Source organism: Lupinus angustifolius, chromosome LG04 (assembly GCF_001865875.1).
Source record: "Lupinus angustifolius cultivar Tanjil chromosome LG04, LupAngTanjil_v1.0, whole genome shotgun sequence".
Classification (NCBI taxonomy): Eukaryota; Viridiplantae; Streptophyta; class Magnoliopsida; order Fabales; family Fabaceae; genus Lupinus; species Lupinus angustifolius.
In genome coordinates, this window is record NC_032012.1 from 287008 (window position 1) to 306057 (window position 19050).

At 32.4% G+C, this 19050-nt stretch overlaps 2 protein-coding genes across 2 annotated transcripts; one reads left to right on the forward strand and one right to left on the reverse strand.

The window, feature by feature from the left end:
- LOC109344946 (pentatricopeptide repeat-containing protein At1g60770) lies at positions 2071-5233 on the reverse strand. Its single transcript, XM_019583670.1, has 2 exons — positions 4916-5233; positions 2071-3619 (listed from the first exon to the last, which is right to left on the reverse strand). The coding sequence occupies exons 1-2, from the start codon at positions 5141-5143 to the stop codon at positions 2375-2377; spliced, it is 1473 nt and encodes a 490-aa protein (XP_019439215.1). The 5' UTR covers positions 5144-5233; the 3' UTR covers positions 2071-2374.
- LOC109344947 (primary amine oxidase-like) lies at positions 12135-18863 on the forward strand. Its single transcript, XM_019583671.1, has 12 exons — positions 12135-12475; positions 13710-13819; positions 13958-14263; positions 15530-15642; positions 15732-16062; positions 16145-16360; positions 16462-16698; positions 17088-17273; positions 17874-18014; positions 18149-18417; positions 18516-18597; positions 18690-18863. The coding sequence occupies exons 1-12, from the start codon at positions 12325-12327 to the stop codon at positions 18816-18818; spliced, it is 2271 nt and encodes a 756-aa protein (XP_019439216.1). The 5' UTR covers positions 12135-12324; the 3' UTR covers positions 18819-18863.

Below are 19050 nucleotides of genomic sequence, written 5' to 3' on the forward strand. Positions count from 1 at the left end.
GAATTTAGTAGGGTCTTACATCACTAGATCAACTTCTTGTTGATAATAATGTTTATATTTGAATGGATTTGAGTTTCATAATTGTGTTTTTAATATTCATACCTCAATAAAAAAATTAAAAAAAATAGCATTTTTTTTTATGTTTTTTATTTTCATCTCCACCATTTTTTTAATGTTCACCATTTATCTTCACAAATCATTCCCTCTCATCGTCATACTTCATCATCCTCCATAACACTAAAACCTTAAATAATAAATAAAAGAGTAAATTATGTTAGAATTTAATTTCTAGCAAATTAAACTATCATTATCTGAGAATTAGTGAAATTGTAAAAAGCATCTGTCATTTTTTATACATACACAAATAACTCATAATTTATATAAATATAATATACTAAGAAACCTTATAAATGAGTGTCATGTTTTAAACATTAGGAATAGTGAATATAATTAAATTAAACTACAGAAAGTATCAGTGTAATTTATTCTAAAACAAATTATGTAAAAACTAAACTATCATCAACAGTATTTATTTTGTCTTGCACCTTACCTTCCTAAAGTAAAATTGACATAGAAAACAGAGTATTTAATTCTTCTTAGTTTTTATTTTAACAGACATTTTATCCAACATAAGGTCACATGTAGGAGAAAAAAATCCCCTCATGTATGTGTCTTCAAAGGAAAAAAGAAAAAGAAATTGTGACCTAAAGGTCAAACATATGCATCAAATACCAAGGAACTTTGGTTTAAGTGGTACATGTTTGATTCTTCTTAAGCAAGAACCCGGTTCGAGTCTTGTGGATGGAAAAAATGTCCATTGGGAGAGTTAGCCCCACATACCTGTGGATGTTCCCGACTCGGACAAGATTGCCTCAGTGCGAGGATACATGTGGGAAACAAAAAAAATCATATGCATCAAATAAATTCTGAACATAAACATAGTTGGAGCAATATATATAACCAATATCATATTAAAAAATCAAAAATACATTTTGGTACAACAAAAAATAATAAGATTTCAGATATTGAGAAGTGGTTTGGATGAGGAGTTTGAGAAGTTGAGATGAGGAAGAAAAAAATAACATTGAAATAGGAGAGAAGGAAAATGAGTTTTTTTTTTTTGTAAAAATGATAATTAATCTTTTTACACTTAAAGTCAATTATGAATTTCAAATGATGAATTATAAATCTCAACCCTTTCAATAATTTTGAAAAGGGGAAGGGCAAAGATGCTATGAATGCATTTGCACACCATAGCAAACCATTACATGTCAACTTTGTAAATAATTAAAAACAAAAAATAGATAAAACGAAATTAAATAAAGAAATTCAAGACAGAAAATTATAAAAAAAATGTTTTTATATTATACAAAGTTGAACAAATAACATTAATTCACAATTTTTTATATCAGCAATTATTAAACTAGTCAAGGTGCTATGGTAATATCAAAACCCTTTCAATAATTTTATCAAGACAAACATTTATATATTACTATGTAAAAGATATAGTCTGGAATGTGAACCTAAACTCCCAAGGTTAATGCTCATGTAGAGTTTTAACCAGCAGCTAAACTTACAAAGTTGAAAACTTTATGCCCCAATAAATTATACAATTTCCCTCCTATTTAATATCCATAGTTCCATACATCTCTATATAATATTTTATTAAAAAATTGCACTGGGTATGCTCTAGTATTTCAGAGATAAAAAGAAATGAGAGTAATTGTATACAACAATATATGTGATTTTGTCATCTAATAAAAAGTTCATATCCAACAAGCTAGCTATGCATCAAAATTGTAAAACCAGTGACATGGTAGAAGTATTGCATTAATTAGCTTTCTCTCAACCTTCCCTGAACATTTCCATATTTTACCTCGGGTTCGTTTCCGAGTTGACTTTTGAAGGGAAATGAAGGGAAAGACTTATATCTTTGGTAATCAAGTGTATGTTTTCAGAAGTAAAACTGATATGAACACACCTTTAGATCGCTGAAGATTTGTGCTTATGTTAGATTCCTCATGTCATGATTGCATGCATTTTCCTTTGTGCATCCATGCGCAACAATAATCAAATAATATGCTTCAATGGTCTACACAAGACTTTAAATTGTGATTGTGTTTACTGCAATTGCGAACTATTACATGAAAATAATACCGATGCGGCTACAATTGCAAAAACTACCAAAATCATTTGTTGCAGCCACAATTATGGCTGTGAACCCAGATTTAATACTTTGGGTCTACAATATGTGCCACATCGAAAAGGTTTAAATTGAAATACCAGATTTTATTACCGATGCAAAATGAGTAGAAAGACCACAGCATCTAAATTTCACAGCAACCAAAACATCCAAGTATAAAAGCATCATGAATCACTCCACAGAGATAGCCTCAAGCAACTTCTTGGTGGCTTCATTGACGTTCACATTCTCCATCTTTAATCGCCGCTGCATTGCAGAACTGGTCCTACCAGCAGCTGCGTAAGTTCTGATCAAAGATTCGAAGACCTCTGCTCCTGGAGAATCCACAGACTTCTTCAAGATCTCTACAAATTGTTCTGCACCATCAACATCCTTCTCTTGCTCAAAATGCCTCATCACAATACCGATGGTCTCTGACGATGGAACATACTTCTTACCATTTCCTCTACCAACTGATATTGCTTTTTCTATAAAATCCACTGCCGACTTAAACTCGCCTTTTTGCAAATGGTAATCCGAAAAGATCTCCAAGGTTTTAGCATTAGGCTTGGCCCCCCTTCTGCGAGCACGCTCCTTGAGCTCCTCAGCCTTCTCTAGCATATCTAATTTTGTATATGCTCTTATTAAAACATTTGCAACTCGAATGTCATAAGTGGGGCAGCTACATTCCCATTCTCGGAAACACTTTTCTGCTCCGGGCAGATCTTTCAAGTTAACCAACACCTGAACCATGTTCAGATAGCTTACGTTTGCAGTTTTAGGAAATGCCAGCCTAAGAGAACGCCAGACCCTATAAACTTCATGTATGTTACCCGTTCGTCCATACAATGTAATTAGAAACTGGTAAGCAGAAAGATCTTTGCGGGCATTTATCTTTTCTAATTCCTTGAGTGCCGCTTCTGCCTTCTCAAACTGGCCAGCATCGATAAAAATAGATGCTAAGTTGCTATATGTTGTCCAATCTCCAGTGACTTGACCATCTCTCTTCATCTCAGCAATAACCCTTTCAACACCCGAAATATCATTAACTGCAGCCAGAGCTCTCATCCAGACATTATATGTGTAAGAATCCAGCACGACATTGCTAGCCTTCATTTCTTGTATCATGGATTGAATCTTTTCTGGTTGTCCTTCTTTGGTATAGAGAGTCATAAGGCTATTGTATGGCATGGAAGTTAAAGGAAGGTCAAGCTCCTTCATCTTTTCCATCACACCTTCAGCTTTTATAGCATTCAATTCTTTGCAGTAACAGTTGAGAAGGGCACCATAAGATAGATGATTTTTTGCTGATTCTGGGAGATTAACAAAATAATTTTCAGCAGCAGCAATACCACGAGCTTTTGCAAGCAGATCAAGATGTATAGCCTGGTCACTGACTGTCTTAATCATGTTCCTCTTCGCCATGGTTTCAGATAGCTGTAACACAAAAGGAACAGAACATTTTCTATAAATGAAAAAGAAAAAGTATGCTAACTGATGTTTAAAATTTAAATTTAGAGCTTACACGGTTTTCCTTTTCAGATTTGTACACTTAATCAACAACATGTTATGGAATTCAAATCACAAATAATACAACTCATAACTAAATTTCGAAAGAATTAATACAGTGAAATTTCTATTTTTTATTTTTATTAGGATACTATCATTTTCCTTAAAAATATAATGAAAAGTTTGAGTCCTTTGTTTATGTGCATTGTGTGCTTACATGTAAGTAATTACACTGCCACTCCTTTTGAAGCATGTTTCACAATCAGCAAAACTGCCTTTGGTGCTTCCACGTTCATAAGTGATGATAACTTCAACATTATAATTATTCAAAATCCAAAGATAATAACGAACTACATTAATATCAGGATATTCAGAACTATTCCTTTTACTCAATCTCACTTCCAAGACATATAAACTAGTCAGAAGATTAAAATTAACACTTGGAAATCGCATTCAAAATGTCACTTGCACCCCATCATATCTTAATATAACAAAGGGAAATTGCACTTAGTACCCTTGAGGTTTGTCAGAACGATACATGCAACCCTCTACTTCAAAAAAAAAATTGACACTGACCTCAATTTCGGTTTTTGAGTTGCATTGACACTCATTCTCCCCTCCACTCCCTTAAAAAGTAAGGGAAATTGTAGCATGTGCATTAAGAAGAAAGGGGACTGAGAAGACGAAACCAGAATCTTGTTAATTCTAAGCAGATTTTTCATCACATGGAATGTGAATGCAACACAAAATTCAAAATCGAGGAGGCCAGTCTCATTTTTTTCACAACTAAAGGGACATAGCATGTCATTACGATGAACTTCGGAGGCATTCGAGTGCAATTTCCCTTAATAACAATAGTAAAAATTACACCTCCCCTCATTTAAATTAATCACACTCGGAACGTACAAGTAAATGATAACAAAAGTTACACTGATCTCCGATTCTTCGCTAATAGAGGCGTAATTTCGATCACTCAGTCTAACGATAAATGCATATCAAGAGTAGCATATAACATTTGAAAGCACAATCAAGCAAAATATAAGGGACACATTGTAATTTCACCTAATAATATTTCCTACAGCATAACAGATCCAAATCCAAAAAATATTGAATTATCACTAACAAACTATGTTCCTAAACATTACAAAATCGATAAAAACTATAAATTAATTACTTTAATCAATTAAAATTGAAAAAATAAAAAAAATACAAAATTGAAAAAACCTTAAGAGCAGGGTTATAGAGATTGCGATGACGAAGCTTCTTAATAGTATCACCAACTTCCCATTTGTAAACAAGTTTTCGACTCTTGATGAATTGATTCAATTGTTGTCGAACACTGAGATCAGAAGAACCTTCCTTAAACAATTTCAAATACAATGCTTCTTCCAAATACTTCTTCGAGCGTTTCACTACACTCTTGGTGCGACCGTATTGGTTCATCACTGACATTGTTGCAGATTCGGAATTGCAGAGATTGGAAATGAACACAGTGGAAGAGTTCAAACCCTAAAACCCTAATGGTGGTGAAGAAGAAAGGATTGGGCTGATAGAGAGAAAATGGGCTCGGATGGGCTTCCGGCCCAACAAAAGTAAAGTTGATAATCAAACAAGGATTTGAGTTTCTGAGCCGATCTTCTATCCCGCAAAGGTGTATCACTGTTTATCATTGGTTGAAAAATATATTTAAGTTAAAAATTGAATAGTTAAGTATTTTCTGACAAATCATAAACAATGATACATTTTTGAGACACTGGATGTTCACCTTTAAGTTTCTTACTCGAACTTAGTTTTTGTTGGTATAATAACTAAGAGTATCCTCTAATTTTAAGAGAAAGAAATTAATGTCTTATGAGATGTAATGTTATCAATTCCAACAAATATCACTCTTTCAGTAATCGAACATTTAACTCATTTTTTAGTAAGACTTTATATTACTACACTAAATTATTATGAATCTTTAGATTAATAGTATATGAATATTACATTTTATGAGTATTTGTTAAAAATTTTACACGTAGAACCTTAAACGTCACATGTTTGTAGCATATTTGAAAAATATTCTTTTTTTAAAGTTCAAAAAATCACTTATTTTAAAAGTTGATTTTTAAAAGTATTTTTTTAAATAATTTTAAAAGTTTTTTAAAAGGAAATTTTAAAAATTATTTTATTGAGATAGTAGTTTTTATAATAATGTTTTTTCTTTAATAGTGTTTTTAATTCCAATAAAAACAATCAAATAAATTGGATATTCGTCTAAATCAATGAAAACGGAGTCATTGATGAATTGAAATTCATCCATTAACTTTGGATGGGGATGAATTGAATAACTTAATATATAGTTTAAATGGATTTGTATGGATTGATGAATGACTTTCCATCTATTAACATCTAAATCCATCCATTTGCAAACCTTTAGGTGTACATACTCTTATCAACATGTTTATGTTAGTTTTTATTTATGTGACTATGGATGACAATTAAAACTGAACTTGTGGATACATGTCTGAACCCAACCCGAATTTAACGGGAAAACCCGATGCGATTGGGTTCACGTTCAGGTTTGGTATAGTTGATCTCATACCATCAACCTGCCCTGAACCCGATTAATATATATATAATTACAATATTACATATAAATATATATATATATATATATAACCTATATATATGACACATATATATACAAATACATGTTTCGAGCGGATTGTCATCGGGTTTAGATTACCCGAAACCTGACGAGTTCGGAGATGATATCATTATTTTCAACCCTGCTTGATTCAGGTTCGAGTTTGAATTTTGGTTTTCGGATTTGAGGTTGGGTAAGCGCAAACCCAATCCCAACTCGTCTCGTTGTCATTCCTACATGTGACTTATATGTGACATTGTTTGGAATCAATTAATATAGCTACCTTAAAAAATCTCATACATGTTTTTTCTTCTAAAAAACACTTCACTCATGCTTGACCTCACATTTGTTTTTTTCTTCTTAAGGTTCCTTTATTTGAAATAATATTATGTTATTGAGAAGGTTTGTGATTTGTGTTCTTGTTACATTATTGCAAAGGTTTAATATTATATGTTATCACTATAGAAATTTATATATAATATATTATTAACTATTTGATTATATTAAGAATAATATGTAATTGATGATATATAAAATATTTAGAAAAAAATATATATGGAGATGTATGTAGACTTTTGACAACACGTTAAAAGTTTAATTCTAATTAATATTTAGTTATGAATAATATCATTAATAAATTTAAATATACTTATCTTTAAATATGACGTATTAGATATATCTTCCTACCCATTTTTCTCAAATACTTATAAGGAAGCGCATGCAACATCCCAATAGATACCAAATAGGTTATGCCTACTCAACCACTCCATATATGTGAATATGATGTGATGTTGATTAAAAGAGAGAAAAATGTATGATGTTGATTAAAAGAGATAAAAATATATGCATAGATAATATATAAGTTTTATATATTATCATTGTATCATCTATCTTTTACATTTACACTCAAAGTGGTACTAATTAAAAATTATGTCCATCTTCATGTTTTCTATAATTTTTAATGATAATAAAATATGAATGATATAATGAACTTATACACTATCAGCATATACATTTATTTTCTTTGCTTATTTTGTTTGAAATTTTAGTATTGTGAATAAGGATGAATTAAGCTCTTGAGAAGAGATGTTTGTGAAGAAGATGAAATGAGTGATGAGAATTAAGGGAGATGTAATTAAAAATATAGAAAATGTTATTTTTAACATTTTTAAAATATTCGAGTATATATAAATCTTAATAATATGGGTTATAAAACTCAAATCTCAAACCAATGTTCTGAAAAATGGTCCACTCATTCAATTTATAAGACATTGCTTTACAGCTTGACTGTGGTCGAATAAGAGATATTAATCAAATAGTATATGATTAAAAAATACAATTTTTTTAATATTTATGTACTTTTAATGTAAAAATTAATACATAATTAATGTATCATTTATCGTCCATTTATATTACTTTTATTTACTAGTCAATATTAAATAATATAAATATAAATAATAATAGTATAAAAAATTTTTACATTATTATTAGTATATAATAATTTATACACTAGTAATACATCTATTTTGAGTTTGACATGAAATTAAATAATTTATGCTCATCTATCATAATACAGTTGGTGACGCCATGAATTTGGACATGTTTGGACTCAACTTGTCGTTATGGGTAGTATTAAAAATATAATATTTTTATGATAACATATATACTTAAATGCGAGTTATGGGTTCATATAAAAATTCATACAATAATAGCATAGGGTTGTAATAATGGAATACTAAAAAGGAAAATCAAACACGTAATTTTATAATTATTATATCAGTTTTCAAAAAAATTAGAGATAGTAAATAATATTCTTATTTTCATTACTATCAAAAATATATTTTTCTACATAAGTAGCTATATAATTATTAAATCATTCATCTCTAGTAAGATCTCCCTTCCTATAGTTGAAGGTATTGAAACTAAATTCTTCCAACTAGGATGGGCCCATAAGGGTGTGTGACAAGTATGCAACCCATTATTTATAATTATTGGGGACCCTAAATATTTTTTTATATATAACTAATTTTATATTTATATGGCAAATATGTTATTGCTTTTACTATTTTAAAAAAATTATATTGTCAATTATTATTATTTTTTGCGTAAATTTGTTCGAAACTTTGTTGGTCATAATGTTCATTGTTTTATATTATCGTGGGGTTAGTGTAAAATTAAAATAGGAGTTTGACCTAGAGTGAGAAAAATATGAGATTGTTTAATGTTCATAAAAAGATGGTCCAAAAAAATATACCGGACTTAAGTGTTCAACAAGTAACTATAATTGAACCCAAAAATAAAGTGTATTTTATGTTTTAACATTTTGATAAATTTTACTCTAAAAATATTAGAGTAATTAAATTATGTCATACACAATGAATTTTTATATTATTTTCACAATTTAATTTAAGTTCACAATTTTATTCAAACTTTAATTTCATATTCAATAAAATTAAATTAGGGAACCAATTTTTTTGACGACCAAACCTATTAAATGTTAGAAGCTTACATGGTGAATGAAGTACAACTAGGGATGACAATAAAAACCGAACCTGTGGGTATCCGCCCGAACCGAACCCGAATTTAACAGGGAAAATCCAATGTGATTAGGTTCGGGTTTTACCCGGATTTAAATTTCGGGTTCGGGTTTGGTATAGCAAAGACTCTAACCCGAACCCGCCCCGAAGTAAGGTAATTCAATTTAAAATTGAAATTTCTATCATTTGCCAATTGTTTTTAATTTCTAATTTTACTTTACATACTATTGAATATTCAAACATAAAAGAAATGAAATAATACAAGAGAAAATAGAAATGTTAGAGAAAAATTACACAAAAATAATATCATATTTTCTTTCATACTTTATCATTTTCGGGTTCAGGAATGGTATTTTTATTTTTAATCTCGTTGAGTTTGGGTTCGGATTTTGAATTTCGGGTTTGGGTATGTGCAAACCCGACCCCGACCCGCCCCGTTGCCATTCCTAAGTACAACATGTTGCTTTGCCTCCAAGCTTGGTAAAAAAAGGGATTATCCGTAATTCTAAAGATGCACTGGTGGATAAGGAGTGATGATGATGTCCTTCCTTCTACCATACACTGGAATTGGTTATGGAGGCTTCATGTCTCAGAAAACGCGAAGTTTTTTTGCTGGCTCTCTGCTCATCAATCTTTACTGACAAACTATCTTCACTTTAGGAGAAATTTGACGAATTCACCTATATGTAGCTGGTGTAATAATGCTGCTGAAAATCTTCTTCATACTTTTAGAGACTGCAGAAATCGTAGTATCTTATGGCGCCGTTTGGGATTTATTAATCCGAGTTTCTGGACCAATCATTCATTTATGTCTTGGTCAGTGGAAAATACAAGAGTGTGAAATGGTAGATTCTTTGGCAGGTTTATGATGGATTTGGCGGTGGCATAATAATAACATATTTGACACTTCTCCTTGGAACACGTCATTTGTCGCAAGAAATGTCCATCGTGATTTTAGAAATCGAATTGGTCTGCTACTGAATCTTTTTTGCATGAAGTTTCTCTGTCCAGTATCCAATGGTGGAAGTTGTGGGTTATATGTTCATATCATTAGAGGTGGAGGAGTTATCCAAAACCCGAACGTACAATGACTTTCAGGTTTCTCTAGTAATTTCGGTGTTGGGTCTTTCTTACTTGTAAAACTTCTAGATATAGAATATGGTCTTGAGTTGGCTTGGAATCAAGGTCATCGTTCTATAGACTTGGAAAGTGATTATCTTGAGATTATTTACATCATTTCTGATAATAAGATGATGATCAATTTGCTGTATCTAACTCAAGTTCTTCAAAACATTGATGTTTTACTTAAAACAAATTCAAATGTTCAAGTGAAACATATCTCCCAGAGAGTAATATGTTGGTTAACTATATGACCAAACTCAATTTAAGCCCTCATAATATAATTAAGTTATAAGATGTTCCACTCGTGGAGCTCATTTAATTTCTGTCTTTATTTTCATTATTCAAAAAAATCATAGATGATGATTGAAATAAATTTATAATTTTAAAGTTGTCAAACAAATGAAACTTTATTGTTAAATGCAAAAATGAATCTATTAAATTTAAGCATGATATACAAACAACCAACTTTATATATACCTTTTTTTAAGACGATTATTACTTTCTTTACATATTCCACTTTAAAAAGTGAGATACATATATAAAAAGTTTCTTGGAAGCACATGCCCCCAGTAAAGACCATGGGTCCGTCCATGCCTAGGATACACCTACACTATTTGAATGTGATTGTTAACTCTACTTGATTATTAAAATGAAAACGCCACAAAATTTATTGACCGATAGTTTATAAATTTTATATATTATTGTTGTATCTTCTATTATTTATATTTAATTATTATTGTTTCTTTAAAAAAATAATACATATGAATAACAAATGATATATTGAATGTATATAAATTTTTACACTAACCATAAAAAAATTAGTTTCATTAGATTTAATGTGTGGATTCCACCTTTGAGAGATGCATATTTCATTTGAGCAAGAGTTTGAGTTAATTAGAATATTCTTCGTTAATGGAGAATTAATTATTTCAAAAAAATAAAAGTAAATATAACTTTCAATAACATATTTATCTTATAAGTTATAATAAAATTACATTTTTACATAAAAAATAAAATAATAAATATTTCTCTTCATTAATAAAGATGATTATTCTTCAAAATGTTTGTATGTGGAAGTCTTCATCATGAGTTGTGTGGTTCATGAGGTGCATTGATGACAATGACATGACATCTATCCCCACCTACTCCTTCCCTTTCTCACTTTATTTGCTATACATGATGAACAATAATATTCACATGAATAATAATTAATTTAAATATTCAATAAATAACTATATTTATCAAACAAAACAAACCCCACTTGCCTACTTGCTTTTTTTATTTATTTATCATGGATCAATACTCCCCACTTTTAAAGGGAGATACATCTCTCTCTACTACTTTATCCCATTTTTTAGAGAAAAAAAATCAACATCTAAAGAATATTAAATTTACTTAAGAGTAAATGTCTATTTTTCTTCAAAATTTTAACATCTACTAATTTAAAAAATAATTTTAATCTAAATTCATTAAATATAAGTTAAAATAGTTATTGATAATGATTAGAATGTCCTAAAATTAGTACTAAAAATCAATAAGGCATTTATCTAGTTGTATAAGGCCTCACTGAACTCCCAAGGTCGAATGTTCAAATTTTGAGGGTAACATTTGTAATGAAGGGTAATTACGAACCCTAAAAAAGATTAATTCCTTCCCAAAAAATGTGAAAAATATATTTAGTAGTAAAAAAAATTAGTCATAAATATGATAAAACAAACTAATATGACTATTCTTTAAATTTTTTGCTACCAGTTTGATTCATTTTTTTTTTGTGCATAATTAATTCATTTTATGGTATGTGATTGTTTTTCTTAACAAATCTCGTTCATTGAAGAATTGATCTTTTGATCTATCACATAATTCAGTGGGCCTTAAAGGGATCATATATAGTATCCCACTTTTTGTATCACTACATATATCATTGCTCGTAATTAGTTAAAAATAATTATTTAAGTTAAAATTGTAAATATTAAATATTTTTCTAACATTTCATATCTCCTACTACATTAATATATGAACTGACACGAAGGAGTGAGACAACCGATGTGGACCCGAGTTTAAACTCGATGATAAACTCCTTGGTTATAGGACTCAAATGAAATATAATGAAACTTAAAGAACAGAAAATTAGTTGTAAAAGTAGCTATATATCTACTTACATGTATCTTCTGAATTAACTCACTCACCAACTTTCTCTCTCTCGGCCGTGAGTATCAGTTTTTTGTGGTTGTGGCGGTGGCGGCGGCGGCGGTGGAGAGTGGTGGTGACTTTCATTCTTCATCCTGTATGTCAGTGGAACACTACAGTTGGATTTTTTACTGCGGTGAGTTTGCTAATCCTTTACAATGGCCTCAACTCAGAAAAAAACGACGCCTTGTTGTTCCCCCGGAGTTATTAACAACAACCCAACAACGCCTTCTTCTCCTCCCATCTCCGCCTTCATCTCCGCCGTTGATTCCCGCTCCGATCCTCCTCCCAAAACCCCTTCTGCCAAAGGTTATTTCTTTATCTTGTTTTATGATCTGGGTAGTGTTATTTATGATGGAATATTATGATCTATGTGGTTGGGAAAAAAGCTTGATTTTTAGTATAGTTTTATGTCTTGATTTTGGAGCTTCAATTCTTCATCTTGATTGTGATGAATAAACTATCTCCTTAATTATCGGGAGATAACTTATCTCCTTTAATAACGAGCAAATTTAAGGAGATAAATTATGTCCTGCCGTAAGGAGATACTTTGTTCTCAAAGAGTAAATATACACTACTTTTAGCGGCAATGTCTTGGTCTGGTGGTGTAAGACTTCAGTGGATACCCATATAGACTAAAAAGTCAAAGGTTCGATTCTAGAGTAAATATACACTACATACCAACCAGCCTTTGGTCAAATAGTGTGAGACCTCATTAAATACTTTGATGGGCCAACAGGTCAAAGTTTCGATTCCTCAGAGCAATATTTTTTTGGGAAGGGCAGCTACCCATTGTTCCTTACTCATGGGATAACATTGGTTATACCAAAAAAAATATACACTACATGTTCTCTTATTTTGGATCTTGAATTTTTTTGCCTTTATGAATTTTGTTTACTTTTGTTGTTTTTGTTGTTGTTTAACTCCATCATATACTTTGTGGTGAGATAATTAGAAGTCTCTAGTTGTTATCCTTGCAGAGTAGAATCCATTGCCATTTTTTTGGTTTTAATTGCATAAAGAAAGATTTTCACATTGTGGAGATAATTAATTCTATGAAGATCATCATATTAATATTCGTTCTCAATTTGAAACCTTCTAAGGAAATCTTCACTTTATGCGGTTCTTTAGGGTCTGTTTGAGAGTTGAATTTTGGAGTTGAAAGAAGATAAAAGGAATGTTTTAGAGTCATTTTACAAGTGTATTTCATGGCTCTCAAGTCTTCCATTTCCTTTCCTTTCTCTCCAAGATTCAACTTGCAAACAAACCCTTAATGAATCTATCTGGCTGCAGAGGAACACTCATATCGTATTTTTTTAAGGGTGTTTCTTTTATCCCCCAATTTTGATAAGGGATAAAATTAAGTTTTTAGCTTCTTCATGCTGTGTTATGCTATTGGCTATTTTTTTTGGATTTTTTCGTTGTTGTTCTTATCCTATGTTTTTTGGAGGATTCCTTATTCTCCCGATAGTTTAATGTGTCTTAATCCTTTTTTATGAATTTTCTCTTTTATCAAAACTAAAATTTGTTTCCTTTGACATAGGTATCACTGTCATGGTGAGAGCTCAAACCTGCCACCCTTTGGATCCACTTTCTGCTGCTGAAATATCAGTAGCTGTAGCGACTGTTAGGGCAGCCGGCGCAACACCTGAGGTACATTGCACGTCTTTTTTCAGTTGATATTGCCCGAGTTTACTTCCACGTAATGGTAAAACACAAGCCATATTAGGTCATGATCTCTCTATATGATAGTGTTTACTTATTGATGAAGTTCCTTGATTATCTTTTTAGGTGAGGGATAGCATGCGCTTTGTTGAAGTAGCATTGATAGAACCGGATAAGCAAGTTGTTGCATTAGCCGATGCATACTTCTTCCCTCCTTTCCAGCCATCACTGCTTCCGAGGACAAAAGGTGGGCCTGTGATTCCATCTAAACTTCCTCCGAGAAAAGCAAGACTCATTGTTTACAATAAAGGGTCAAATGAGACAAGCATATGGATTGTTGAACTCTCAGAAGTTCATGCTGCAACTCGAGGTGGACACCATAGAGGCAAAGTCATTTCTTCTAAAGTTGTTCCCGATGTTCAGCCTCCAATGGTACATACTACATACATACTATTAATTTGTGTTCCTCCTTAAGATGGTGCTTTATTAAGAATTGCCGAATCTTCTTTATCTACATGCTAATTGATAACTAAATTATTTAACCTTTTACTTTTCCAATTTTTTTATGTGCAATTTGTAACTTGGCCTTCAGAATTTTAATAGCTTTGGTAATGCTTGCATGAAGAGCTTAAAGGATGGAAGTCATACACTGCACAAATAAACCGTTATCTATATTAACAAGCCATTGGCATAAGCTATTTTAGTTTTGCATTACTTTTTCGGCTGAACTTGTTTACCATGAATTAAATAATTGGATTCGTCTCCTGTACTGATTTGTCCTTGCCAATCCTTATCTATTTTAGTCTTACACATAGTTACATAATTCTCTCATTTAACTTACATACTCTGTACCGAATTCACCGTACCGTGTACTATGTACCGGGTTTGTCATAAAGGTCTCATAAACTTAATGAAAAAAGTGACGAACCACGTACCCAAGTGAACCGCTTACATGTAACTATGATTTGACATTAATTTATGATTTGAGTTTATTTACCTTCCGGAAATTAAATGGCTTTCACAATACTTGCATTGAAGGATTAGAGAATTGGAATCACCATCTATACTGATTGTTCTTTTTTAATCCTAAGAAGTTGTTGTTACAATTATGTTTTGTATTTATATTATATTTCCATTAAATATTAAAAGATATTGGCAAATCCAAAAAGAAAATGCATATGGACTTTACTTAAGATTCCCTCAGATTTTGTGTATACACTATTCAAGGGAAAATTACACCATTTACCTTTATTTGCCCTTCTACTAACTTAAACATGGAAGTTATACGAACATTTATGAAAATTGTTAAGATGATAACCGAGCAAGAACATCGTCAATTTACAAAAAAAAGGTGTTCATTGGTCTCTACAAAAATTAATTTCTAGAACTGAAGTAATCCCCTTCTGCATAACATATCCCCTTCTGAAAAAGGATAAAATTCTAATTCACAAATTGTAAAACCCTTATTACCAATAAAATCCTAATTCTCATATTGAAGCCCTAATACGATTTACCGTCATTCTGATTAACATATCCAAAGTGGTTTCTTTAGCTCATGGATGTGGTCAAATAAGCATGTTGAGAACTATTCCAGTTGTGATAACTGTTAATTACAGCAACTAGTACACTGACCTTGTAGTCCTTATTTCCGTAAATTTAAAATCAACATTGTTTTTTCTATCCACTTTACAATTATAGGATGCTGTGGAGTATGCTGAATGTGAAGCTGTTGTGAAGGACTTCCCTCCATTTCGAGAAGCAATGAAGAAGAGAGGAATTGAGGATATGGATCTTGTGATGGTAGATCCCTGGTTAGTTACCGGCCCAAGATGATTTCATTGACATTTTATGAGAACTTATTTCGGTTATGTCTTAATACTTTTGTTTCTGAAATCTACAGGTGTGCTGGATATCACAGTGAAGCTGATTCTCCTAGCCGAAGACTTGCTAAACCACTAATCTTTTGTAGGACTGAGAGTGACTGCCCTTTGGAAAATGGCTATGCTCGTCCAGTTGAAGGAATCCATGTTCTTGTTGATATGCAAAATATGGTTGTTCTTGAGTTTGAAGACCGTAGACTTGTACCCCTTCCGCCAGCTGATCCACTAAGGAATTACACCTCTGCCGAAACCCGAGGAGGAGTTGACCGAAGTGATGTGAAACCTTTACAAATTATTCAGCCTGAAGGTCCAAGTTTTCGTGTCAATGGGCACTTCATTCAATGGCAGAAGGTGATTGTTTGTCCACTTCTTTTCCGAAACTAATTCATATGTCCATGTGGAGAACTTCTGAAACAAATTGCCCATTTTGCAGTGGAACTTTCGTATTGGATTCACTCCTAGGGAGGGTTTGGTTATTTATTCAGTAGCCTATATTGATGGAAGTCGAGGTCGAAGGCCAGTGGCCCACAGACTGAGTTTTGTTGAGATGGTGGTACCTTATGGAGATCCGAATGATCCTCACTATAGGAAAAATGCTTTTGATGCTGGCGAAGATGGCCTTGGTAAAAATGCTCATTCTCTCAAGAAGGTAGGCATTATTTGTTTAGACTTCAATATAGTATCTTGATTTGTTCTCTTTCTTCGATGTAGACGAAATTGTACTTGTTTTATATGATGTCATTATTGCAGGGATGTGATTGTTTAGGCTACATCAAGTACTTTGATGCGCACTTCACAAACTTTTATGGAGGTGTTGAAACAATTGAGAATTGTGTTTGCTTGCATGAAGAAGATCATGGAATTTTATGGAAGCATCAAGATTGGAGAACAGGTTTGGCCGAAGTTCGACGGTCTAGAAGACTAACAGTGTCTTTTATATGTACTGTAGCTAACTATGAGTATGGATTTTTCTGGCACTTTTATCAGGCAAGTTAATGTCCATGCATACACCTGTGAGTCTGTCTAATGAAATTGGTAGAACCATCAATGTGGTTTTGAGGCCTACTGATGTATCAAGAGAACGGCCATACGATATTTCCGAGATTACTAGCATTGCTTGCATGATCAAATTGTTATGTGGAGACATTCCATTTCCATTATTTCAACTTAACTGTATGATTATGAGATTTATGGTTTCTCTCCTTGGGATTTGGTTATGTTTTCTTAGTGGTCATAAATGTTTAAACTTCGCCGTAAGTTTGTTTTTTTCTTTTAATCTGATTGGTGAAGTGATTTCAACTTAACTGTGGATTAAGAGAACGGCGAATACTAGTTGGTTATCTCTGTAATTCTGTATTTGTGTGTCCCTTTCACAGGATGGAAAAATAGAAGCTGAGGTCAAACTCACAGGAGTTCTCAGCTTAGGAGCATTGCAACCTGGTGAAACTCGAAAATATGGCACAACTATTGCACCTGGATTGTATGCGCCTGTCCACCAACACTTCTTTGTTGCTCGTATGGACATGGCAGTTGATTGCAAGCCCGGTGAAGCGTTTAATCAGGTCAATACACAATTTTATTTTAAAATGCAGGGTCTTCAATGCCAGGGTTCTCTGTTTCACCCAAATCTTATAAAATAATAATGATATTATAGTTGCGGTTACGGTTGTGGTTATTGCGATCACGGTTAATGCGGTTGTTGCAATGCGGATTGCAGCCATTGCAGTGTGAATTATTTTGTGATTACAAAAATATTTTGAATTTGATGCGGTTGGTTGCTGCTTGATGTGGTCCGGTGCAGCCCAAATGCAGTCCGATGTGGTTGCGTTGTGGCCATATCATTGTGATTCAGCATCACATTGCAACCGCAATATTGCGACCGTATCACGTGATGCAGTCTGCAATTTGAATCATTGGACTGCATATTAGTTTCTATTCTCATAATGTGTTTTAACTAACAACTACTATGATCTTTGAGTCTTTGACATTACCGCAACCCATTTTGACTAGTAGTTCGATCAATGATTCCTTTTTGATATACAAATCTTACTCATAAACCACAAAGTTAGAAAAATCCTTGTTATTATATTCATAAACAATGACAAAGATTTACATTAAAAAAATGTTGACCGAGTATAAAGCCAATATCTTCCTGCTCCCAGGTTGTTGAGATGAATGTTAAAGTTGAAGAGCCAGGAAATAATAATGTTCACAACAATGCATTTTATGCTGAGGAAAAGCTGCTTAAATCAGAATTGGAAGCAATGCGTGATTGTGATTCTTCATCGGCTCGTCATTGGATCGTAAGTTCTGCCACTTTTATCTTAAACGGAATACTTTCTTCGATTTATAATTTTCCAATTTACATGTTTCCTCCATGCATATTCATTGTTTATCATTAGGATTATTAACTTTTTTACGAAACATTCTGTTTTAGGTTAGGAACACTAGGACGGTGAACCGAACTGGGCATCTAACAGGTTTCAAGCTTGTACCTGGCTCAAACTGTTTACCGTTTGCCGGTTCAGAGGCCAAGTTTCTGAGAAGAGCGGCTTTCTTAAAGCACAATCTTTGGGTTACTGCATATGCTCATGACGAAATGTATCCCGGAGGAGAGTTCCCTAATCAAAACCCGCGTGCCGGGGAGGGTTTGGCTACTTGGGTCAAGCAAAATCGACCACTGGAAGAAGCTGACATAGTTCTTTGGTTAGTTACTTTTCCATTAAGTAACTGAGGTTGTTGGGTTCCTTAATACGATGGATGATTCTAATGATTTGGACTCTTTGCATCAAAATGTTTTTCAGGTACGTGTTCGGAGTGACACACATTCCTCGACTGGAAGACTGGCCAATCATGCCAGTCGATCGCATCGGCTTTATGCTTATGGTATTCCATTCATCATCATTACCTTAATGTCGAAAATTATGTACCTATTACGATAGAAATGATGCTATATTTTTTGTATGAAAATGATGCAGCCACATGGGTTTTTCAATTGTTCACCAGCAGTAGATGTTCCTCCAAGCACAAGTGAGTTGGATGAGAAAGAGAATAGTATTCATCACAACAAACCTATTATTCAGAATGGCTTCATTGCCAAGCTTTGAAACCATCACCAAAAGCTTCAATTACTATTGTTTCAATCTTAATAATAATAAAAAAATACCACTCTTGTTAAATAATCAAAGATTGAAGAAGTTGCTTAGATTGATTTGCATGTACTATGATGTTTGTAGAATTCAAATGATAATTCTTCTATATATGATAACTCTTCACTATAGTTGTATTTCCACACACCAAAAGGTCATTAAGAAATTAAAATTTAGATCCCCAATATAA

Excerpts from the sequence above, each read along its gene's own strand:
- LOC109344946 (XM_019583670.1), bottom strand. The coding sequence starts at position 5,143 with ATGTCAGTGATGAACCAATACGGTCGCACCAAGAGTGTAGTGAAACGC. Across the intron at positions 3,620-4,915 it reads TCTATAACCCTGCTCTTAAG|CTATCTGAAACCATGGCGAA; the intron begins GTTTTTTCAATT and ends TTTGTGTTACAG.
- LOC109344947 (XM_019583671.1), top strand. The coding sequence starts at position 12,325 with ATGGCCTCAACTCAGAAAAAAACGACGCCTTGTTGTTCCCCCGGAGTT. Across the intron at positions 14,264-15,529 it reads CCGATGTTCAGCCTCCAATG|GATGCTGTGGAGTATGCTGA; the intron begins GTACATACTACA and ends TTACAATTATAG. Across the intron at positions 17,274-17,873 it reads CCGGTGAAGCGTTTAATCAG|GTTGTTGAGATGAATGTTAA; the intron begins GTCAATACACAA and ends TCCTGCTCCCAG.